At 36.8% G+C, this 27,163-nt stretch overlaps 1 protein-coding gene across 5 annotated transcripts in view; it reads right to left on the reverse strand.

Moving 5' to 3' along the window:
• Positions 1-922: 922 nt before the first annotated feature.
• LOC124171757 (glucose-6-phosphate 1-dehydrogenase) overlaps positions 923-27,163 on the reverse strand; it is a 184,759-nt gene continuing 158,518 nt past the window's right edge. For all 5 annotated transcript variants that reach the window (XM_046551050.1, XM_046551048.1, XM_046551049.1 and 2 more), the window contains 9 exons: positions 18,101-18,222; positions 13,753-13,899; positions 10,837-11,054; positions 10,561-10,722; positions 10,123-10,342; positions 8,242-8,458; positions 5,637-5,842; positions 4,652-4,812; positions 923-2,985 (listed from right to left, as the gene is read on the reverse strand). In XM_046551050.1, the coding sequence (XP_046407006.1) occupies positions 2,889-2,985; positions 4,652-4,812; positions 5,637-5,842; positions 8,242-8,458; positions 10,123-10,342; positions 10,561-10,722; positions 10,837-11,054; positions 13,753-13,899; positions 18,101-18,222 (1,550 nt within the window). In that variant the 3' untranslated portion in view covers positions 923-2,888. The remainder of the gene's footprint in view (positions 2,986-4,651; positions 4,813-5,636; positions 5,843-8,241; positions 8,459-10,122; positions 10,343-10,560; positions 10,723-10,836; positions 11,055-13,752; positions 13,900-18,100; positions 18,223-27,163) is intronic.

A 27,163-nucleotide genomic window follows, 5' to 3' on the forward strand; every position in this document is an offset into this window, starting at 1 on the left:
TCGGCCACCGCAACTGATAGCAGAGGAAGTTTTATAGCACGTACAATACGAACCGACAGTGAAAACTAGGGCAAGTACACAGTAAATGCACACAAAACAATCATTAAATCAAAACAGAATGGTCAATTTGCATGTAACATCTCCCTCCAAGTGAATATATCTTCAGCCACAAACTAAATAAAGAGTTTCAGAGAGTAACCTAGGAAAACAAAAAGAGTATGGGAAACCAAAATTCTCCGGGAAGCACAAGTGGCGCCACTAACTTTGTCCTAAAACTTATGAAAGTGACTGTACATAAATAACAGAACAATAAAATAAAACTTAGGGGTCAACCAGAGACCTAAGGGTTGGAAAGCGGTAATTTTTAAGGGAACATTTTAGGGAGGATTTGAAAATTACAGTGAAGTCCAATGAAGGATATTTTGAGGCCAGAGACTTATACAAGTAGAAAGTCTGGTGGAAAAGAAGACTATAAAGATATGGAGAGGTGGAATCAGGGGATATAACATAGCTATTGTTTAATGGATGAAGTGGAACATGTAACCAAAAGAGGGAGAATTTCATTTATTCGTAGAGTTTCACTGAAGATTTAATTCAGGAACATCTAGTTAGCAGAATGGAAATAGGGAGGTAACTTTCAATTTCACCTTTGAGTGTCAATTTAACAACTGGCATCATGTTAGCATTTATTAAATGATTGGGTATTATAGGAGAAAATTAGCTAGTAACCTCATACTATTGATCACAAAGTTTAGAAGGGATACTGGAGGAAAAAATATCATTTCTTGACAATCCCTCACCCAAAGGAAAAATTTCTTGCAGTAAAATTAGGTACTATTTTTTCTCAATATTCTAAACAAGTTTTTCTTTGCAATGAGAACAATTTTAAGTACAAACCAGCAAGAAGAAATGAAAGAAGATAAATTGACAAGTATTTTAATATGAATGCACATCAAGGCTGAAAGCAGAGCCTGTAGATATAAACAAAGTAACAAAAATATAAATAACTAGCATGATTGCTTCATGAGTTAACCACACAGCAAAAAGGAATGTCTGGATGTCAACTGCACAAAAGACATAGTGAGCATTTTTGACATGATTAAGTGCCAAGCACTTAAGATAACAAACATTTTTTTAAATATAATACGTATAATCCCAACCCATTTCACATATACATACTTGAATTTTATTTTTAACACATGCCTTTTAAGCCTAGCATTATATGCTTTAATAATTATGGCTAATTTTCATTTTAATATCCATATTTCTACAACATACCATGCATCAAAAAGATGACTTTTTTCCATGTTGAGTGGGCACTGTTTCTCAAAAGTATTTCCATTTTTACAAATACTCATTTTTAAGTTGCTTTACAGGCACAAGGCATTTGTCCTCACAGGAAAAAAATGTGCAACATGTAAATAGACACGAAGGATATAGTATTTTCTTTATGCTGAATCATATCAAAGTATTTGTGCAAAATTGTTCCCTGAAGACCTCAAATTTAACCACTAATAAGAAATATCACCAATGCCCTAGTTCAAATACACAAAAAAGTTTGGTCCATTCTCTCTCACCTTAAGTATGCAGAATAATTAAGATAAAAATATCATCTTTCTTAAAGGCACATCAAAATAGAAAGTACATCTTTCTTTCCACCATTACATAAACCTGAAATCCAATTTCTATGACATCCCGAATACCAATCACTCAATTTACTCTTCAAATGCTTAAAATCTACAGAAGCTACAAAAATCTCCACAGATGGTTTCAAATTGAGGGCTTACATGCAATTAAACTGATTCTGTTTTCCAGTATTTTGGCGGCAACCATAATCTTTCAAGAGCATGTCACTCATAACTACGTCTTCAGAGCATGAACATAAAAAAACCATAGATCATGGCATAAATTGTAGCATGGAAAATAAAAGTGGCCTAAGGCAAACTGATAAGGTAAAAAGGTAAGGTAAAAATGATGTTATTTAACCATTTTTTACCCTCTCATGAGTTATACTCAGGAGTGACATAAATACTGTCTCCCAACATGCAAGACCAAGAAATTTAAGATCTAGGTATGTGCTCATATAAAACCCATTTCCACATGCAAAGCTTCTAGTTCACATGGCAAATTATGAAAACCATGTCCAAAAAGAAAAATAGAAACATGTAGTGTAACTAATACATTTACACCACAATAACAAATATTGAAAATACCATTGCAAACCCAATGCTGTTCAATTGGCTAAACAGAATCACAGAGCACATTTCTCAGAGACCATTAGAAGGATATCCACCCTCCTTGGCTTCAGCCCAGGAAATCATCCATAGTTTATTTAATAAGCCACATTAGAAAATCATTATGGATACATGAAGATGGTCAAAAACAGAACAAAATTTGACAAAGGCACTTGTTGGCACAACCTGACAAAAGATTTTTAACAATTCAGTTATTACTTCTAGGTATGATGCAAAGTTCATAAATTATTATTGGGTTACCTTGTTTATATATTAAATAAAATTATAAAAATATGAGTTTTATTTAAACATCTCGGCAATAAACAATCAGCTGATGCTAGAGCAAAGTATTTAAAAAAACAGCCCAATGTAATCATCAATAAATATCATGTTAATGAGGGTATAGACTTCTTCCATGATTCATACCCACGAAAACAGCTTATTTCAGTTAAGTATGCTACTTCCAAAGAACATATATTAAAATAATTATCCTAATATACACACCTTCTGAAGCATAATTTTAAATTACAAAAATTATCCACATCAAATATCCCTGAATACATTACAGCAAAATTCAATTTGAACCGGAGTCTTTTGAGAATTGGAGTTCAGCACAGCCCTTCATCCACTCAACCTTTTACTTTATTGCAACGATCACATTTTAGGCTCCACCCACTTGTATGAGCCGTAATAGAGAAAATTATTTCTCCAGCACATCTCGTCTCCTTCCTTAGGACCACGTGACCCATACCTGAAGAAGTAATTCAACATAAGAGTTAATTATTCAGCAGTTCACTCACCAAAAAATGTTAAGTACCATTTCTGGTGCGGAAAAATATTGAAGAGCTCAAATTCCACAAGGGTAAATCATTCATTTTGAGCTGAACTCTAACCAGCTCTCCCTGAGCATTTATGAGGTGTCACAGCCAATTATCCCATTCAGGATAAGAGATTAATATTCTTGCATTCTAGTCCATATTGAAGTGAAAGAGACATCATTCCTGTGTAGAGCTTTTGATCTTCAAAGGAAAGGGGGGCCTATAACCTACTATCACAGAGAAAGTACTCTGGGGGAAAAGTATCCTGGAAAAATTTGTGCCATCACTATTGATGTCCGGAAAAATCAGTTCTGCCTGGCCTTTCCCTTTCTATGCCTGATTACTGATGAAAATGACAAGAAATTCAAACACAATGCCTTGTCTCCTTTTTTTCATGATACAAGTTTGTGATGGAATGCCAGACATTATCTTGCCCCAAGCACAATTCGCACTGGTTACCACAATGGTGACGAATTAGATAATATTCATTTATTGCCATTGAAACCCTCTATTTAACATTCTAGGGTCTCTGGATCTGATAGAGACCTAACTGATTTATTGAACCTTGCCCAATTTCAAAAGAGGGGGCTGAATCTGAAGAAAAAAAAGAGAAGAAAGAGAAAGATGTGGGGATTTTTTGCAAAGAGAGTCAAATATAATGTTTCAACTGGAATGAATAAGTATTATCTAGCTCATTTTCTGAGCATCCTAGTAACCAGTGCAAATTACTCTCATGATAGGCCTTAGGCCTAGTCCATGCAAGCCTTAATATTCTGACTCTGAATTTTACAATGAGAAAAGGAATATGCTGCGGTGTGTTAGAATATTCCTCATCATGATAAGGCCACTAGAAAGGAAACTTTTAAACAGTAATCATGAAGTGGCTCCACAAACTTTGTTAGCAAACTTTCCTACATCGTAGTTAACTATTCCATCTAAGGGGAAAATAAAGGAAGGTGAGATGCGAACAAAGAAGGCAATTCATTTGCTTGGAAAAATTGTTGACAAAGCCAATAGTTTACGGTTGCCATTTGGGAGGTACTTTCATCTTCAACACTTCTCCCTCAATTGAAGGATGCATCATCACACATATCCATGATGATGGGGTATGCAATGAATGGGATTATGTACTCAATATCCATAGTACCTTACGTGATTACCTCTAAATATAACAAAAAAACAGGTCAACTGGTTTTTGCATTAGGTTTTCACACAATGCATTGCTAACTAGAGTTAATTTTTCAATGGAAATCAGGTATACCCATAAGATAGGTTAATTGCGGCCAAATTATTTCTAATGAGACAGCAAAACTAGCCGGTTAGAATTATGTGGAGGGTGATATGTACAGCCAATTATTTGGAAATTCATTCAATCCCAATATCCGTCTTAGGATGGACTGATTCTATGAGTCTTTTACCTATCACAAGACATGATTACGGAGAATGCCTTGTACTTCAAAACATCAGAAGCAATGGAGTAATACGCGCACCAAAATTATTTGCTTGGACACTATGGTAAGCACTTCAAGAGCATTTATCCATCATACAAACAATTTCCAATTAGAGAATATATTCTGAATTAAAAAGCTAAAAACTTACTTGTACAAAATTGGCTTCGGCTTATCTTTTTCAATTTTATGAAGCAGAGGTGTGAAAATTCTCCATGCTTCAGAAAGTTCATCCGACCTAACAAAATGCATTTGGGATCCACAAAACACATCCAGCAAGAGCCTCTCATAAGCATCAGGCATTTTCACATCCTGAAAATAAGAAATTTGAGAGCTTTACCACCAAGATGTTACCTTCCTCTGATAATAATGATTATGACTTGGCATGAACTCATAAATTTCATTTTTCATGGCAATGCAAGTAAAACCTTCCAAGTAAAACCATTAGCCAGAATACAAGCTGGAGTAACTAAAAAATAATCCATATCATTGACATGTCACTTAGAAAAGATTATATAAAAACTGTATTTGGTTATGCATTAGGCACACCAAAAGTAAATCAAATGCTGGTTATCCACTGTAGAAAAAGCTTGTTTACTAGTGCAACATAGGTAGCAAATCAAATGGCTTTAGAGTCACTGACTGGAAAATATTCAATTAGATGAAGGAAACGAGATTTAATTTTTTGAAATTATATTTTAATGATACTATAACTCTGATTTCAATTTTAACATTAGATGTCACCTGTAGATGGTTCCAGCATTGAAAGCCAGCTCCACGTGAAATGACAACCTTAGGCTTTAACAAGTTTCATTAAGAAACTAGTATAAAAAGTTGTAAACAATTTAATCCTTAACACAAGTTTTATAGTTTTAAGTTATGTAAGAAGTTTAGGTAAATTTCAGCACAACACCTTAGATCAGACTTGACATGTATCAACACTGCCAAAAAGATCCGTTTATTACAAAAATATTTGTCAAATTAGTATCTAAATGTTCTATGCAACCAGAATTGCTGTTACTAAGTCCAAATCATATGAATAAAAATAATTCTCCATTCAATTTCAACAGTGTCAAGGACCATGGGCAGAAGTTAACAAAGAGAATGAAAAGGAATATCATTGAAGTTCCAATTACCCTGTATCTACTTCCATAAGTAAGATCCAATTCTGTTTCCTCCATCTCAAAACTCATTCCAGGGGTTTTAGTCATCATCTTGACATATACTGCTTCCCCTGGCTGTACTCGAATGACTAATTCATTCCTCTTAGTTTTTCCATTGAAAATATCACCAGGCACATCCCTGTACTGAATACGTACTTCAGCCTTCCTTTCGTTCAGAGCTGGAAGAGTAAAGTATTGGAAAAATACATACAGTAAAACTCGAAGTATTCAACAATAAACATTTGAAATAAGTTATTCTACAAGCCCAGAATTGAAAAATCGTAATGAAAATTCATTGAATATTATGTCACCCAGAAAATTCCACTGGCTGTTAAAACTCACTAAGAAGGTATACCACCCTGTAATCTCAGCCCTTCCAAATCCAACCTGGGATACCAGTTATAAATGTATAAAATAATTGAAAAATGCAATTAACTCTTTTCATGCCGAGCAGAATTGTCAAATTTCAAGAAAAACTGCCAGGCTAGTTGACAGAGAAATGCAGATCCTATGACATATGCCTATAAAGCCACTAATATTATTTCTAATTATACAAGAAATCGAAAAAAAATTTCTTCTTCGTTGAAAAGACTTTAATTGAGACATAAAGCAAAAAAATTTATTACTGTAAAATTAATTTATTACAACAAAGATTTTTTTAGAGTTGCTCAGAGCAAGGACTTCATGAAAATTTCACAGTGACCTTGGCAAATAAAAAAGTTACAATAAAGCCACTAATCAAAATATTTGTGTGTTGCTGAGTAATTTTTTTTTAGAAATCCATGCTCTGTCATACACTTTAACAAAAATTCCATTGGTCAACAACATAAAATAAAATCTCTTATCATGAAAACAGAAGCCATTAGAACTATTAGCCCTTATCTGGATGTGTCACTACTCAAATCCTTCTCCTCTCCTAACATTTGATTGCCACAGACTGCCTTCTTGCTGGCTTCTAATGCTTTACTATGAAATTGCTTCCATTATAAAGCCAAGTGGAACCATACATAGATAAATGAAAGAGACCACCAAAAGGAGTAATAATGGAATTACAGTGGAACCTCGTTAAAGCGAGTAAGGGCTATAGCGACACCCCCGCTATTACGAGAGATAGCCGATGCACCGTCAATTGACCCTATAATAAGTGTGTTAAAAAATTCGTTTTTACGAGACCCTTTCGGTGTTGGCTCCCGCCATAGCGAGGGTTTCACCCCCGGAAGACTTTCATCAAGACTCCTTAACCTCTGTAATTGCTAGCGATTTGTTAGAAATGAAGTTAATGGAGTGCTCAGTCTCAAATTTATGTGGTAAACTGTTGTTCGATAAATATAATGATTGACGAAACAATGTTTTGCATGATTTTTATTCAGTGCGGCGCTGATAAATTGTGTGAATAGTTATCGTTATTTGAGTAAGGAAATTTAGTGATGCAAAAAAACATCGCCTTTCGTCTGGATTTATGCTAACATTTATCGGATAGATGTTTATCTGTCGCCGCACCACTCCTGTTCCTGTATATCTGTTCGCAACAAGTATATTGGCTATTATTTGCTCCACCTCCGGTAAAGCGACAATTCGCTATAGCGAGTGTTTATTAGTGCACTGTGGGGTGTCGTTATATTGAGGTTGCACTGTAATTCATCTTAAAGTATAAAACCCACCAATTTTCTGGCAAAGACACCCCCACAAATCACATGAATTTTGAATACATGGACAGAAATATATGTGAATTACAGAATGAATAGTGTTATTATGAATAAGGTGAGTGAAATCAAAATATTTACAGTGTGCATTTACAATGTACAAAATAGAAATTAGTGTCACCCACAAAGAGCAGCCAGAATTCAATGATCTTAATCAAGCTATGTTTAAGCACCAATCAAGTGGTAGTGCCCATAAGTCCCACCTTTTACCTTTAAATTAATTTACGTAATGTACATTCATATTCTCGGAACCAATGAAATTCACAATTTTTCTACAGGGCAGAGAAAATTTCAGAGCAATTGCACTAGGGAATGCTTTAGTGTATTTATCTCTTCGGTCATTCACCTTATATGTGATGCACATCAAAAAACTTTGAAATTTTTGCAAAAAAAATAGCAGCAGAATAGGGTTCAAGGGTGCATTGACAATTTAGGTCATTAGCCCCCTGCAAAACTACTGATTGATAATTATTTCAATCCACAACCTTTATATTAGATAATTAAAACCAAAGTGTCCAATCATTCAAGTTAATTACTTATGTTTCACTTACAAGGCCAATAAGTTTATAAATCATATGAAACGGCTGCATGACTTACCCATGAAGTTTGACACTCTTCTGGGAGGAGAAATATAAATATGAACCGTATTTCTCCGAATATAGTCCCCCCCCTTATTTTGAGGCTTCAGATTTGGGAAAACTTAAAAAAATACATTTGAATATAGTCCCCCCTTTACTTTTACCTCAGGCATTTTTTGAAAAAAAGGGGGAACTATGTTCAGACATATACGGTATTTCTCTTCATATTCCTCCCAAGTTGAATGTGATAAAATTAAGAAGAGCAATAATAAAACAGATATTTGCTAGGATCAATACCTTTCCCGCAGCGTAAGATGAACGGCACACCATCCCACCTCTCACTGTTTATCTTGAGAACAGAAAGGGCATACGTGGGCGTAGTTGAACCATTGGGCACCGTGGGGTCATCGAGGTATCCAAGTTTCGCCTCCCCCTCTCCCTTCTCATCACCAATATACTGACCAAGAACCACATCCTCTAATTCTAGTTCAGGAATGCACTTCAATACCTTTACCTGCAATTCAAATTTAAATAAATACATTAAAACATAAAAAATCATAACGATTCCAATATTGCATTTAAAAAAATTATGAGATACAAAAGAAGTTTCATCACAAAGTCATCACTATTCTTAATTGAATATATGTAATCGATATGCCCCTAGTATTAGGCATACAGAGAGATTTGAGGCATAATAGGTCGAGATTATTGCTATTGACTGAAGCAGGGGCTGATCTAGAATTTCTTTCCGGGGGGGCACAAGCAAGGTCGTATCCAGGATTATGTTCTGGGGGGGGGGTCACAAGGATACCTCGTAATGCAAAACGAACGCAATGATAATGGGACTTTATTAAAATCTTCCATATTTTTTAAGGGTCTGGGGGGGGGCACGTGCCCCCGTGCCCCCTCCCTAGATCCGCCTATGGACTGAAGTGTCCCAGGTTCAAATATTTCAGACTCCCACATCAAAAATCCTTTCAATTGAAGATGGCATGAGGAAAGAAGCTGATTCCTTCACCAAGAATTTATAGAATTCATATGCCTTAGTCAGTGGTGAGCTCTACCTTCACCTATTCAAACCAATGCATTTAAATTGATGCACTTAATGATTTGATACACATATGATAGTCATCACTCTTGATAACAAAAGCAAGCAAGTGGATTGATGATAAAGATGAAACTCATGACCTCAGGACGCATGATTTGGAAAGAGAGAAATGTGTAGGATAATTCAGGGAGAGACACCATTGGGTGTACTGTATTCGGTCGCATCTAGAGCAATGAATGCAGAACATAGATGAAGCCAATTCCAAAAGAGCTAAAAAAATTATCTCCACAAGATGCATAGGCTCTTTGTTACAGTGGTAAATAACTTAGCAATAGCAAAGAGAAAAAAATCTTAGACCAAATATAAAATCAGGGAATCATGTGGTTTCACTGAGATAACTGCAATATCCGACAGTCAAAAATCAATGCAACATGGCTGAAATGGCGCCAAGTGACTGGCGTATTGTGCGACCGTCGAATGCCCGAACGATTCAGGGCCAAAGTATACAAGACCGTAGTCCGCCCAGTGGCCCTATATGGAGCAGAATGTTGGCCAGCCACAGCAAATCAAGAACAGGCCATGCATGTCATGGAAATGAGGATGCTGCGATGGATCCTAGGCATCTCCCGCCTGGATCACATCAGGAATGAAGACATTCGGAAAAGAATGGGAGTTGCATCGATCACAGACAAGATGCGGGAAGCTCGACTGCGGTGGTATGGGCATGTGGTGCGTAGTGATGAGAACTCAGTGGCCAAAACAGCAATGCGGCTGAGTACTGAAGGACGCCGACCACGAGGACGACCAAAGATGCGCTGGCTCGACAAAATTGAGGCGGACATGAAGACCATCAACGCCACGTCAGTAGACGCCCTGGATCGAGCCAAGTGGAGAAGGCTTTGCAGAAAAGCGGACCCTGCAATAGCGCAGGACAAACGCTAGGAAGAAGAAGAAGAGGAGAAGAAGAAATAATTGCATTGCAAGGATTTAACTTAGGAGCTCAAGATGCTTCAACCAGATTTGAACCCAGGATTTGAATCCCTTATCAGTAGCTCACTTCTCCACCCATTCAGCCATCCCCTTGATCTTAACCAATGTGACACAAGGGCACCACCATGTGTAAACCTCACCTTTTCACTTCTAATATCATCAGGGTGAATAGAGGGTGGCTTTTCCATCGCCACCAAGCATAATATCTGAAGTAAATGATTCTGCATGACATCACGAATAATACCAAACTGGTCAAAGTATCCTCCACGTCCCTGAGTTCCAAATGGTTCTTTGAAAGATATTAAAACTGATGCTATGCATTCCCGATTCCATGTCGGGCTGAAAATTCTGTTGCCAAACCTACACAAAAGAAAAAATAAAATATACGCACATACATGACCATCACTTTGACAACCACAAGACACAACAATATGCCTTGGTGATCAGATATTAACAATACCAGAGCTTGAAATTTAGTGGAAACAGTGTAACACTTCAGGATATAGTACACTTGTGAGATAGTATAAAAATTATCAGAATTAAAAGACGAAACTTAACATTTTAAAGAATGTAATTACCTCAAAGTCATCAAATTCTGCACCATTTCTTTTCCCAAGTAATGATCAATTCGATAGATCTGGTCTTCTTTAAAAAGATTAGACAAATGATTTGAGAGCCTTGCAGAACTATCAGCATCCCTTCCAAAAGGTTTTTCGATGATTATTCTATTCCAGCCCCTACTATAGAAAATAAAAAGATTCAAAAAGGAAATAAGAGATAAAATTAACAACATCCATAATATAGTTGATATCAAAACATAATAACACAGAATTTAATTTATTTTATCAACTTACTGCTCCCCCATACATGTCTCCCTGATGACCACAGTCACCTCTTCAAACACTGAAGGTGGCAGAGCCAAATAGAACAGCCTGTTAGCACCCACATTCTTCTCAACTTTCATAAGTTCTTGGTTAAGAAGCTCAAAGTCTCTACGAGAGTTATATGCTCCTGCAACATAATGGTTCAGCTTCCAAAATTCCTCATACTTCTCTTCTTCACCAGGTTTCACCTGAAATAAATACATAACTTTATAATTTTTTACTACTAATTTTCACTCAAAAGAAGCGTGAAGAATTCCACAAAGAAAATACATTGTGAAATGAGATTCTGTTTGAATAATTCAATAAATGGAGTAGTGAAATAAAATTTTTGAAACCAGAATCAGGTTAACATAAAACAGTTCTCACAGCTTAGCATAATAGATACCTGAATCAAAAACCATTTAAAACTTACATTTTTCCATCTTCTTTAATAGATTTGTTTGACAAACATAATATTATCACCTTCTAACTTGTGCACATATTAATATAACCTCAATCATATGCCTGTAGATGATGCAGGAGAAACCACTTTCCCTCCTCTCAATTGCATTCTGATTTCATGTCTACCAACTCAGGAGAAGTGGTAATTTTGCATCAAAGTGCAACAGCAAAAAGATAACATGGTTTATAACTATACCCCATCCAATTTATCTTCTTAGCTGAGTGAGTGTGGCTACAGCAAATGCGAATGTGCAGACGGAAATTTCTTCCCATGCGACTTAGGCCAATCAGAACGCAGCAGGCATTGCCTAGTGCTTTGAAAAATACAACTGCTCTGATTGTGAGACTTCCATAGCAAAAGCATTGTGAATCTGCTAGCAAGGTTACCGAATCTGGTAGCTGACCATTTCCTGGGCCTCTGTGATGGGTTTATCCTCTGTCTCCTCCGAATGAACAGGTAAGTATATTGTCTTGGCGCTGGGCCCAAAATGCCTTTGGCCACCCAGGATTCATGTGTTTTCCTAAGGCCGCTATACCCCGTGAATGAACATGCGAACGATCATGCTGAATGATTATGTGAATGAAATTATTTGCCATGTATAACGGAAAAATTTGCAAACGAACCATCATGCACATGATCATTCAGCAAAAATTAGAACATGTTCTATTTTACTTGCATGATCCTGTGAATGATGGCATGATCATTCATCATGATCATTCGCAATATCAGTCACCATGTATAGCAGCCTTAAGAAAAGCAAAGCAAATGCATATGAGGCAAAATTATGTTCGCTCCAGTTCTCCATACTCAATTTAATCAAACAAACCCTACATCACAGTTTAATACCAACGTCTCAAGATCTATGGGATTTCCTGATTTTTGCAGTTTTGGTATGATTTTACCACACAATTTAAATTTTGAAACTAGGTGCTGATGTCTATTTTAATAATAGCATGCAACCCCATTCCAATTAATCAATACATCCGAGGAATTGTGGCCCACACACAGGAAAATATAAATATGTACAGAATAGTCCATACTTCAAAGGAATGTTCCACAAAGTGCCATTGAAAATAGAGTACTCATGAAACATTCCTTAATAAAATACCAACGATAATAACTACAATTATAAATATTTTACACATTCAACCAAGCAAGTCCTAAAGGATTACAACTCAGAAATATCTTGACAAAATTACAAGTTAGCTACAAAAAAATTTGGAAATTTCTATCAAAGACTAGCTCATGGTAACAGCCATCTGTAAATATAACTTCTCAAACCAAAAATGTTTTCAAACAACAGAAGAGCCTTAATTATCCGCAACCTCATTAATTGTCTGTTTGATTATCCACCAGTCAATCCCTCAGTTAGTACCCCCAAACACTGTCCTTCTCTCCTCCTTTATTTACCTTCTCCGACCCCCACAATTCAAAAGTACATAAAAAGAAATTCATCTGAATGAGTACTAAAGGTGCACAGAAAGAATGATACAGAAACCAAAATAAAAATCACTACGAAATTTATTATGAGCCATTTATTAAGAGATTAGTGTGTAAGCCACCTTTGATAATAACATCATTTATGATTATATGCTCGGGCGTCTTCCTCCAAGAAGGACAAATAATTAAAACTATTATATTTGGAACTTGAAAATAATAATTCAAGGGAATGCGTTTTTTTGTTTTTTGTACCCAGCATCAAGAAATGCTTAAAATTACTCAAATTATTTCCACACATCTCAAAAATATCAGCAACAAAACTTTTAAGACTCCTTGATGACAATTTATTCCTTCTATCACTCCAGTAAGGCACTACAGGACATGGATTACTTTTTTCTGCTTTTTTTTAACAAGCCAGTAGGTTAAGGGATTCTAAATATTACGAAGGTTAGTAAATCAGAATTTAATGATCAAAGGTGAGCTAATAATCATTATGAAAGAAATCTTAAGATTCTTTCCAAGATGAATTGATTGAATTAATGGATTAAATGAACTGATTTTATCCTTTATCCAGTATTTCTCAACAATATGAGACAAATTTTAGGAGCCTCACAAAATGATCATCATGTCTCCTTTTATCATTAATTGTAAGATACTATAACCTTGATGACGAAAACTTGTCATTGAAACCAAAGTCTCCAGGTACTGAAGACTGAAGGCACAGATAAACCACAATTCCAATGTAGCTTCCCTAGAGCATTATTTATTTTAAAAGCAGAAATATGATATTTCAGTTATGTTACATGTATGTCATTTCTTCCTTCCGAAGCTCAAGCCAAATCAGTATTGAAAAAGAAATGAGCAAAGCAAGTCGATTGACTACTTCAAAACAAGCTTTTGGAAATTGCATGGCTTTCATCAATTCAATAGGTAAAATGCAATGTTAGCAGTGATACACACATGATTGTCACTTCCTCAAAAACCATCTCCTTTGATGTACTTACCTTCATATACTGGTGGCATTTCTCTCTGAGCTCACTGACAGTGCACTTAGTTCTGGCATAGCCATAGAACACTGTCATACTGGGCAGTAGATTGTCCCTGTACAGCCACCATAGTGTGGGGTATATTTTCTTCCGTGCAAGATCTCCCTGTGGAGTAGCAAAAATTTCATAAAAATGCAAGTCATGACGCAATCCAGTCTAGGATTTATGGGGTTGCCAATACAGGGAAAATGGAAAAAAATATTTAGGGCCAAATAATGTGGTTCAGTAAACCTATTGATTTCCCCTATTCAATAAACGATGCTTACGGAAAGTGACACAAGCGCTTAATCACCATCAATTTTAGAGAGTGGAATCTCCAAAGTCCCCATTTCCCAAAGGGGTGTTGCATAACCTGCAGGTTAACCAAATAAGGAACTTGTAAACTGTGATGTAATCGTTCATGCAAGACGTGTTCCAGGTTGAATATAGACTGCAAAAAATCAGCTTTCCCCATTGTTAGCCAAATTTTGAACAAATTCCATAGACACACGGATACAAAGATAAACGGTGCATTTAATCACCAAGTTTGAGCAAGTAAAGCTGCTGACTTCATTTTATAATTCGATTTTTTAAATTATATTTATCATTAAAAATCAACATTCTCTAATATTTAAAATAATTTAAAAACTATTACGTTAATTAATTCGTGGCAAAAAGTTGCCTAAAAAGTTGTAAAGTAAACATGGAAGAAAAAAGTAAAATTTTGGTAAGTTATGCCTTGAAAACGCAATGGCATTTTTCTTTTAGTGTAAAAGAATGAGCAGAGGCAGAAGCTATTAACACAGCCGGCAAAGGCAAATTAGATTGTCAACTATGGGCCCAAAAGCTTTGGAGGATCCTTACTGGGGCCTGGCGAGCTTCAACCTATCCTCCAACAAATTGTCCATTCATTTTAATTAAAAAGTTTAAATTTAAATCGTCTAGATTAAAAATATATACGCGCAAGTAGCATCCCCTCTTCCCATTGCTCGTATAGCCTTAAATCCTCCACGCATGTTATTCCACCAGGATATGCACGAACAAGACATACAGTTAAAACACCTCTTTCCACTTTCGTGACGTAAAAGAAAAAAAAAGAATGAAGAGGGAAAATGCGAATTGAGGGTAAGCATTAACAATCTGTCAAGTCTCCATGCATGACGGAAGCATTTTTTTCAGTGAAAACTTTTAAATCAAGGTCGCAGCCAGAAAAAAATTAGGGCGGGTGGGGTTTGGAGGGATGGAATATATTTCGGAGAGGAGGGGCGCTAAAATTTGGGGTAATAATTTGGATCAAGTACACCTACCACCGTAGCAAATTTCTGCTTCCCGAGTTCGAAGACCAATGTATCAAAGACCGCTGACTTAATTTCATGAAAAAGGCCTGTAAAAATCTAAATTATTTCTAAGTTAAGTGATTTTTGGAATTTTCAGCTTTAATTAGAAATCCATTGTACGTTCAGAAATTGAATTTCAGCGAATAATTCTTTCGGAATTGTGGCTACAAAACTAATTGAGATGCCAAAATTACTTCTCTCTATGATGTGTTTCCAGGCTTTCAAAATAGTCGTTAGAAGTTTAATGCTATTAGGTCTGTATGTTGCTAATGCAAAACTAAGTTATTTTTCGTTCCGCGCACCCGGCCAAAATGACGTTTGGACCGTCTTCATTCTCTCGAGTTCATCACTATGACTCCACAGATGAAATCTTTACGGTAACGTTAAGTCCATATCGTTTACGAAGTACTCAAGGTTACGAGTGCGCTGAACTCGCCTCGTTGTCGCTGGCCAGTACTTTTAAGCGTAATTCACCATTCACATAAAAATACATTGCAACAGGAATCGCTTCAAAATTGATGAAAAAACTTCGAAATGCACAAGAGGGAAAAAAATTCACTGAAAGAAGAAATTACGTCTACTTCGAGGTAGGCGTAGTGCGATACGAGGAACGGTACGTCAGAATGCACTTGTAACCAGTGGCGCAGCGAGGGGGGGTTTAGGGGGGTTAAACCCCCCAATAGCTCACAGAATTTATTATGTTTAATCCATTTTACTCAATTGGATTGATATTACTAATAGAATAGCGTAAATATTAATGAAATATCCCTCAGAAAGCCGTAAAACTCACCATTTTGAACCATTTACCTTAAAATTCCGCAATTTGTTAATCTAGCACCTACCGCTTATCCTGGTGGGTATTCCATACCCCCACACACCCCGGTATTAGTTGCACCTAACCCCCCAAGCCTTAATTCCTAGCTGCGCCCCTGCTTGTTACTACGTAAGCTGGACGTACCGTTAGCACCGGTAAGTCGTTTACTCCGCACTACTTCTGTTGAAGTTGGTACTTATGATATCCACCAAGTACCTTTCCGTAGCCAGTCGTAAATCGAAGACCATTTCAAATTTTGTAAAACCGATCACAGGACAGGGACAAGTCGTCGGGGATGAACGAAAAGACATTAATTGCGGCAGAACTTCTATTGCGGGCGCGCAAAAGCGATGTTTCACCATATTTTACGCCTGAATGATTATATTTTTTAAGAAACCACATCAAGAAAATTGGAGCTAATAGGATTTTTATCGAGCTGTGGTTAAAATTTCAGGCATAAAAGAGCACGAGGACACATTTTCGAAGAGCCAAGTAAATTTAGCGTATTCGTTGCGTTAAGGCCACTTAAATATGAACACATTCACACCCTCTAAACATATTTGCTGAATGATGTAGTCATGAAATTACCCAACCACTGTTAAGTAACAAACACAATCCTAAAAGTAGATGCTAGATGTACCACGGTGATAAAAGTTGAATTGCTTAAAATCTCTCGTCCCCAGAGTAGAATATATAATTATATTTGCTTTTTATTTCTATAGATTAACCTACAGAAATGAAAATCTGTTAATTGCAAGCAATTAAATATCCCAAGCACCCCTAAATCCACTATTACATATTTTTAACTGTCAGCAAGGCCATATGATTAGCAATGGGCCAATGTCGTTCTCTCTCAATGGTCGATATAGAGTAAAATACAATTGTAGATAGCTTACACACACAGCACACTTAACTGAATGCCCACGATCCTACTCGATGGCTGGCATTACCAAGACTATTTCTGGAATATCTTTCATTGTAAAATGCCAATAAAACAGAAATAATACAGGGCAGGGAACAGTGAAATAACGACAAAAATTTCAAATAGATTCTATAAGTTACAACGGGAACAAGGCCGAGGATTGGTGAATTAATCTAGCGGGGTGCCAAACAACTTCAATGCAAGAAACGAATAATTATCACTAAATAATAAAGTGAAATTTCCAATTAGATGATTTTTATGTTCAAGCTTGGTGATGCAAGAAAAATACGTCTCCTTACTTTTATCGACCTCACTGAGAATGAGCACGCTATTCGGTACCCATTTAGCAATCTATGCCTGCGAATACTGAATGCCGAGCGCAACTGTTTGCACAAGTACAGTTGCTTAAATATAGCCTCTAGCATTAGTTTATAACTGAATATATACACACATTTGCCTATAATTATTGAGGCAATTATAATTACAGAGAAGGTAATACTTAAAATCATCAATGGAAATAATAGGTACACGAAGCGAAAAAATAAATGTTTTATTCCAACTTTAAAAAATTATAAATTATTTACCAAAAGTAATCAACAAAATAAAGGAATTATATATTAAACAGTACTTTTCTTCACAGTAATCATTATCCTGACGTATTGGAATGATAGTACTTGCTCCACATACGATACCAGAAGTGACATGGGTATCAAGGTATTAAGTACGGTATGGTATTTGGAGGAGGCGACAGACAGCTGAGGTCATTTGCGCCATGAGGGAAGGGTAGGGAAGCAAGGGTGGAGAGAAACCTGGCGTCGGCATTAGCCTGCTCTTAACGAAAGGCGCCAAGGGGACCACGGCTTAACGTCCCATCCGACGGACGGAGTGTTGCGCTTGAAATCTCTTCCACACAACATTCAAGCAGGGATCGGGTAGTCTCTGAAAATTATCTGCCACCGTCGGGATTTGAACCCGAGCTCACGGGGTGGGATGCCGACACTCTAACCACCACACCAACCCGATCCCCATGGTATTAAGTGCTCCATCGCGAAATATGATATTTTGAATTTCCATTTCTTTCCGCTAAGAACAATAGAGGGTAACCTTAAACTACAATGTGGAAAAAATTGAACACCAATCAAAAACCTGTATTCTAATATTCAATTCAGAGCAACATATATAAGTCTCTATTCCATAAAAACAAAAATAAACTTTCCCTCAAGAAAATATCACATCAGCATAACTGATACTCACAGAAGCTCCAAGGGTCACAAAAATGTGAGGAACGCTGCCTTCAAATTTCGACCCCGTGTCCATGGTGGGCGATCTGAGGGACTTCCTCAACAGCAAGAGGCACTCCTCCGGGGAGGACGATTCTGCAATGCAAGAAGAGACAACAATTAACGACTCCTGACTTGTCAAGCAGCATAACCTTAACCAAACGGATTAGCTAGGTGCTTAGGAAATATTTTTTCGGGTTACCACCGCACGCTGTGGAGAAATGACAACAGTTTCCAAACAACACAGGCAACAATGGTGAGATACCCGGAAGATACCAGCTTAAATACTGGAGAAAAATTGTAGTTACCACCGCACGCTGTGGAGAAACGACAACCGTTTCCCAACAACACAGGCAACAATGGTGAGATCTACACCCGGAAGATACCAGCTTAAATACTGGAGAAAACGTTGAAGTTTCTTAACACTAGAACTACCGATGCAGTCATTTTGACTCCTTGCGATTTTTATTTCTCCGCCCTGACTAAAATTTTCTGAATTCTTACCTGAAATTCCGTGATTTTTATTCATTTTTGACACAAAATAAGGCTTAGCTATTAATATAGTTCTAGAAAATAAAATAGTACACGCTTTCCAAAAAATCGCGAGGAGTCAAAATGACTCCATTGGTAGTTCTAGTGTTAAAAATATATATATATATATATATATATATGCAGCTCTGCATATCCGAAAAACTCTGTCTGGGATTTATATTAAGCATTCCCAAAGTCTCCGGAACTGATTAAATGCCCGTTTATGGTTGATCAGAGGGAGGGGATAACATTTCTTTGATAACGATCCCGATATCTCTTAATTTACGACGCACTTATTACAAAATTGGTCAAGGTATCCACATTTCTATGGCTGATTCCGATTTTTAATGGTTTTTAAAAACTTGTATTTTTTAAGTTTTTCAAATTTTCACTGTTTCATTTTGCAATATTTAAACAAATCAATAAGATTTCTTCCAGTTTTAAGCAACCAATTGTTTCTACAGGGCAGATGCATAAAATAATATAACTAACGCACTTTAATAAAAAGATAATTGAAGAACATACCGGGCAAAAGTTTCTGTTCACTACTAGTTAATTTAGCAATTATAGTTTAACGGAGAGGTTACATAATGGAGTTTTAAAAAGACTAAACTAAAATCAGGCTACGGAACCTGGTTCTGCCTAGAATTCTTAGTCCTAGGGAAGCAATGGATAGCACAAATAATGATAGTTGCAAAACCAGCCGATTATGAACCGAAGTTCAGAGACAATTTCCAAAAATTATCCGATCCCGAAAAAGACTGGGGGAAAACAAAGATGGAGAATGTAATTTAAACTTCCATCATCGAAATAAGTAAAACATAGCATAATAGCTAACATTAATATTAAAATAATACCAACCCCCTATCTTACTTGTAATAAAAGTGAGCTAACATAAAACTAAAATCAAATAAAATCCTTTGCTAGTAACGATTGAATATTTTATTGTAGCATTAAAATATGATAATCCAAAATTAGTTCAGACAAACTGACGACGGATGAAGGTCGTTTGCATTATTGAGGTGTTCCGACGATCGTGTGAGGATTAGCAACTCACACATTCAAAGGCCCTTCATAATTCACATAAGCATTTTAATGCTCAAGTTGCTCAGAAATGTTATAATACTATATGGGACATTATCTTTCAACACGGGGCAATACCGTACACCTGGCGCCTTGTACGGTATTGTCCCATGCAAGGTGTACATAATTGCCCCATAACGACATGACGCAGCATTTTCAACCCTAACCTAAAATAAGAAATGTATAGGACTTGTTTTTGGTATTTAAAAATAGCCATTGATATGGAAATTAAAAACCACTAGTTTGAATATAGTCACTAATAACATGTGTCCCTTACCTCACTTCGAGTTAGTCTTTAAAATTATAAGAAAAGTTGACAAAACAGAAAAACTTTCGTCACATGCACGAGCGTAAAGGAAGAAGTTCCCACATAGTCTTTATCGGTTTCGCTTTCCTTCCGCTATGCAGCAGTGCTTCCCAGTGCTCACTACATACTCCAGCGGATCTAAAATTATGGTGCACGGTATTACCCCGCTCTCCTCTACACCAAACCAAGGCCGGAGGAGGAGGAATGAGGGACGGAGGTTGAGGTAGAAATTCGATTGGAAAAGATGATGCGACACAGTGAATCAGCACGCTGCAAGGAGGACACAACGTGAAGAAGCGAGAGGGAAGCAAAAACAAAATGAGCTTAATCACCAAGTTATTTGCGTACTCACTTCTCAACAGGGTTTGCCCAAGAGGGGGAGAGGAGTTTCACCATATCCAGTTATTTTCCCTTCGGACGGTTTTTCGTGGGCTGGGAAAACTTTGTGCACAGGAAAAGGGGATAATTGCTTAATTAATTATAATACCGTCGTCTTTATTAAGCGGATATGGGACTATCAGGCTCTCCCTCCAATGAAATCAGAAATTGACACTCAGAGACATTCATTTATGATTTCAAATTGTTCCATGATGTCAAGTTTGAGCCCTTCTTTCATAAAATGTAAAATTTTTGGATCAAAATTACCACAGCGTTTAAGTGAGGACATGCAGCTGATATTTTCAGCAAAAAAATCACTTGGCTGCTTATACACGGTGAATGATGATGCTGAATGATCACGTGATCATTCACAGGATCATGCGAGCAAAATAGAACATGTTCATCGACCTGAAGACGCCGGTTGGAATACCGGAGGAACTGTCGTCGCAAAGAAAAACCACGCGGTGAAACCTGGAAGCATGGAGACATCATCTAGACAACGCCGCGGAAAACTACGTATCAACAGAACATGTTCTAATTTTCACTGAATGATCATGCGCATTGTGGTTCATTCTGGAATATTTCCGTTATACTCGGCGAATGATTTCATTCGCATGACCATTCACCATGTAAAGCGGCCTTAAGAATGCATCCAGCAAAAAAAAATAAAAATAAAGAGACGCACACAGTTGAGACATTTAATTTAAAATCAGCCAGTCCTTATCGCCGAAATGCTAAATTTGCCATTTCATTAAATTTCTCAACTTCACAGCACCCATTTTGTTATCAGCGACACTTCATCCCTTTCCACAATACTTCTAGATGGAGCAAACATGGTTATCGGTCGATGGGACCACCTTATAAAAACTGAAAATAAACACAGCTTCGAATTTTATCACAACGACCTCTAAAGTCCTCACTCTCAACTGATTGCCACTCGAGGATCTCCACAAGAAATTACATAAGGCAGGTAACGATATAATATAAATATGTAGTATAGATAATAAAAATAAGTATATAGATACAATGACCAGACAACCGATGTTTGCAGGTACCAACGCCCTCAAACACAATTACGTGATGCTCGATGGTCGCGATTCTCCATTTCTTTCATGCTTTCATTTTTCATTCATTTCATTCGTTTCTTTCGTGATTTTCTCACGAGAGTTTCCATGAAGGTGGAATAGGTAAAAATATTGCTTCAGTTATGATGGTTGAGAAATATTTTTTTCCGATTTATTAGTCCGTGTCAATTAAATTTTAGCTACATATTGCGTTAATTCTAAGTTTTCTGCCATTCAAATTCTATTGATTAATTTCTAAGCACCTTCCTGGTATTAATAACACCTTTTGGCTCCTCAGGATAATTTTATATTAGTCAACATCAGTTCTGAATAAGGTCCCAATTTGAGTTACAAACGTCACGTCTACTTAAGGAGGAGTAGCGAATATTTTGAGTATTAGAGAATCGTGATAATTGAAACAGGCGGGTGGTAACTTTTATTGGTTTATTTACACAGCTGGATGAGTTTCTTCAACCTTCAAGAAGAACAAATCATTCTTCGGTATCCATATAAATAATTTTCCTTCGAATGCAGACTTTATAGAAGGAGACATACACAAAAAGATTATCTGCATTACATTGCTCTTTTCTGCTTGAAGAACGAATACATAATTTTGCTAATAAGGTAAACACTACATTAAGTACGTATCACCGAAATACAACACATTTCAACCACAAGAAGGCGACCACGAGACTCTAATGGGTTCACACACTCAGAATAAGGGCTTAACAGATGGTAAAACCAGAGAATATTGAACAAAAGCTCACTCATATCAATATAACTCGGTTTCGTTGCAATTCTAATATAATGGCGTTAACTAACAATTGTTATATTTTATCCACAGTAATTTTCCGGAGTGGAAGTTTAAAACATCTTTTCTCACATGATCCAATATAAATGCTGAATCTTCATCGGCATGGGGTGCTGCATATGAGCGTTTTATTCCCAGCCTCTTTCAGGAGTATCCGACTTCCTTCCAACCGTTTACGGCCTCTGGAAGGGTAGCACACTCCATTTGTTGAAACAAGCTTGGCTCATTGAGAGGAAGGCAAAGATTGCTAATCAGATAAACAATGCATACTTTTGGCGACCCGATATTAGTGCCGGTTTGAGTGCCGATATTAGTGCACTTTGAGTGCCGACCGCTAATTTGAAAGCCCTACTGAAAACTCCAGCCATTTTTACTAAATTCGCAAATTTTTTAAAAACATTAGCATCAAAAGATATATTTATATCGATGTGTATTTCAATAAAAATGAACTTTGCTCTAATTTATCAATGAGTTGAATAACATGTATTTCTAACTTTTAAATATATACTATAATAATGAAATCCTACTGTTTTTGAAAAATTAAAAAAAAAAGTTGCAACAAATGATGTACTGCCATAAAATGCATCATATTTTTTATTACGCTCAATTTGAACTATTTAAACCATGGAAATCATACAAAAGTATTGTTGCAAGCAAATCATTCAAAATCCTGGATGACAAAAAAGGTCACTGCACCCTCAACGAACGGTTCTTTCCTCCGAAGAATTTTCACACAAAGTAGGCTGAGATAAGGGTGCCGGTAGCTACAGAGGACTTTTCGTCCTCAAGACATTAAAAGAACTCCTTTTCCATCGAAAATTGAATTGAAAATCCATTTTTGAAATAACAGAACCACTAAGTAGTAAACTGGAAAAGTACCATGGGCGAAATGTTACAGCTTCACGCAAACAAAGTCAATAAAATAGAAAGACGTACTATTACGTCCATGGCAATCCTCACAAGGATTAGCAGGACGTAATATTACGCCCATGGCACGCAAAATGTTAACAATAGCTTTCTAAGGAAACATGACTACGTACAGATGACGTTATTAGTGCCATGTTAGCGGCGTAGGGATCGTAGCGGCGCGGCGTAACTTCACGTCATTTCACTTTCAGATTTTCTTTCTTTCATTTTTAAAAACTTTCACAAAATTTACGGATCACGGCGTCGAAAACCCAGTTTATACTTCGCGTACACTAGGTATTCCTAAATTATAACTTTCCGACACTATAGCTGATCCCAAGATAATAAAGCATTTCCACCCAAAACTAAGTCTTAACTTCCTGTCCCTACCTGCATACGCATGTGATAGCGGGTCCAACCGGATAACTACACTATACTACGCTTAAAGTTTAGCACTTGCTTATAACCATGAATTGAGTTTAGAAATTACTGCTACACGGGAAAATTTTTATTAACTTTATTATTAATTTTATAAATATTTCTTCAACACGTCGCATACGGATGGCAAGAATACTCGTCATTTTTCCCAGAGCATTCCGAACGAATAACACAGATTCTCGTCATTTAGGCGCGTCAACTTAAACAATTTCAAAGCATACGATACGTTATAGAAAGGAATCTAAGTATGCGTGCTCCACTTGCGGCGATCCACACCATATGGGAAAATGTTTCACGGAGTACCACACTAGGAGGAGATCCTGAAATTTTTTGTGAGTATTGCATTCAAAGACGTACATAACAAAAAATAAATTTTAAATAAGTCATGGAATTTTTCCTGATCGAAGGTTTGCTAAGTGACGGATGCTAAAAAAAACGGCCGAAACAGAGGGTTAAAAAGAGTTAACCCCTAATATAGTATATAGAGGGTAAAAAGGAGTTAAATACCCCTGTATGCAACGCGTATTTTTTAAATGCTTCCTAAACACAGGCTCACCCCCAATTTCGTTTTCCACTGGTGACACTCGCGCCAATCATTCACCTTATTTCTTCACCGGCAATCATTTGCTTCAATACGGAGCGATGGCAAGCGGCCGGAAGAGGTCAACTCCAAATGACCCGAACTGTTGAATGTCCAACCACCGTCTTCAATATTCATGGACGCTACTTCGCACCCTTTCGCACGAGCATTTACAAAGACTATTGTAAAACATCGCAAAAACAAAGCTCGACTCAATACGGGCGCCATTTTTCGCGATCGCCTTACGTGACCCGTATGGCCTTCGGATCAACGTGCTCCAAAGCAAAACCAGGTTAATGGCCTCGGACAATGCAGCGGTCATCGGTGCCGCGGTACATCAAGCAACGCATGTGAACATTGAAATAAATTCGACGTAAGCGTGGGCTCGATATTCGTCATTGACCTTAACCAGCGAAAAATAATCAATGGATTACAGTTTCGATCATCGAAATAGTAAAATCGAGCGGAGAATGGTTATAAAATGGAAATCGTCATACATTTTCCATGACCATCTAGTTTCGACATCCATTTTTCGCCATAGGTATCCAAATGCCGATAGATAAAAATCATCCATCATAAAATTAAACAGATAATGCCGCAGGGGGAACTAGATGCGATATCATTCGTATCGCTGGCGTGAGAGCGATAGTATTCTATTGAAAATATTGGGGATACACTGATCGGTGTGCGCTCATTGCCACACTGCGGATATTTTTAAGAAATAAATAAAATTTGACTTAAATGCAATAGCGTAATTCAATTTCCAACGGGACGAAAACACACATCAACCAAAGAAACATACTGAGAGTTTCAAGCAAGACTTTGTTTTCACAAATATTTTTTAGCGAATTTTAATAATGAAAATAATTAAATTCACCATATTTTCGATTTAAATTCATAGATCCCCCAAAAAACTACAATCCCATACTATTTATTCATTAAAAAACTTTAATTACGCCATGTTCCTAACTCAAAACGTGTCTTTTATTACTAAATTTAACAACCAATCACCTACAATGTGACCTCAAAGACAGCCAATAAAAGATTATAATCCAAAATATAGCCGAAACCGGGATTTTGCGTATTACACAAAAAATGGCATAAGAGAATACTATTTTCGCTTTTTCTCTCAGAGTAGAAAAGGCACTGAGTACATAGTGCAAAAAATCGACCACTGGACTATTTGCGCGGACTTAAAATACGCGCACAATATTGTAAAACACCTTACAGGACAACTTTAGCCAATGAAAATCGGATAATCTAAAATAGATCTTTTAAAATTCTTAAGTATTTTTACCATATTTTACCAGTCGATTCTACCATATTTTGGGCAAGTATTTTGCTAATGCATCATTATGGACGGTCTGCGAGCTTAAACTTAATCCGGTGAAAGAATAAATTTGCCGCATAGCCAGGTTTAGCATAATTTTAGTACGCAAAAATAATTTAGAGAGTAATTTTGAGAATTACACCGCTTAAAAAATAATTAGCAGTGCTAATTGAATTTATTTACGGGGATATGTGCGTAGGTATTTAAAAATAAATTTGTTTACCACCGATTACGAGGAAATTTGCCAAACAATGCCGACTAATTTCCGAGCACAGCGCGATACGCGTGAACCCCCGTACGACGCTGAGCGAAGCAGAGGTGGTGGGGATAACGAGTGGAATACGAATGGAGTAATATAGGTTGCATGCGCTAGGCGCAACAATTTTTTTGCTGCAAAATGCAGATGGTGAACACAAACTATGAGTTAGAATATGCATTATTTTCACAAAAAATGTTCACCAGTATTTTAATCACATGGAAATTTATGAATAATACGTTTTATATTCGACAAATCAAATGTTTAAACATTGCAATATTAAAAGTACTTTAAAATTTGCAGGACCATACATTAACGACTCATGAATTTCGATACGCATTTAAAGAGAAATTTAAAAAAGAATTTGATTCTACGGAAATATATGTTCAAAAAAACTTTTTTAAAAATTGAAAATAGCATACATAGGAAGCGTGTAGTAACGCTTTCGTACTGACGTTGGGAACTCAAATTGAGAAATTTTCATAACTAACTAGGCGGAAAATTAAAAATAAAAGCAACGGAAGAAGATTAATACCCTGAAAGTGCTCGGAAGTTATCCATAGAATATGAACGGTAGATTACTTCATCAGCCAGCTAAAAAAAGAGTACCCCGCCGCACAGTAATTCTCATTAATTTACCCTACTTCCTCGCGATACTTATTCTCTTTCCTCCATGGAGAATTATCCTCTAAGAGCGACGGGAACTCTGTCTGGGTAGTGGAGCAGTTCATTTGCTTATTTATCTGGGTCAGGCCGTATCTTTCCGCAGTACCTTTGAGCATGCAATATCTCCAATTATGTTCACGAGAAATGGATATCCCAAAGAAAAGAGAATCACAGGCAACATTACCTAGGAGTGAGACGAATGGGGAAAAATACTACCAATAGGAATCAAAACCAGCATCATATCAACGGCTTGATCACCGCCAAGTAAGATCATCACCAAGACACAGGGAATTGTGGTAGAAGTCTTTGTAAACACCGAAAATATCGTAGAAAAAACTAATGCCCCGTTCACACTACCATCATTCTTAACCAGCGTAAAGATGACCTCAGAACCAGGGTGCGTTCACACATACCATTGTTAGACACTGGCGACATCTGATGAATGGTAAAGTAAGTCAAAGTGAAAAATGAATTGACAAGAGCGAATAACCTGTTTAGGAAATAGAGAATGTGCAGGAAAAAGTTCTTGTGTTAACTTCAATGATTTTCAACGTACATGCATATTATGAGCTGCTTTTGAATTAAATATTGCATTCCAGCGTCGCCCAGAATTGTTCCTTGCTAAGTAGAAGTTAATTAAGATGTGTTCGTCCAACTAATCATGCAAATCGTCCAACTACCGTGGTT

The sequence above is a fragment of the Ischnura elegans genome, chromosome X (assembly GCF_921293095.1).
Source record: "Ischnura elegans chromosome X, ioIscEleg1.1, whole genome shotgun sequence".
Lineage (NCBI taxonomy): Eukaryota > Metazoa > Arthropoda > Insecta > Odonata > Coenagrionidae > Ischnura > Ischnura elegans.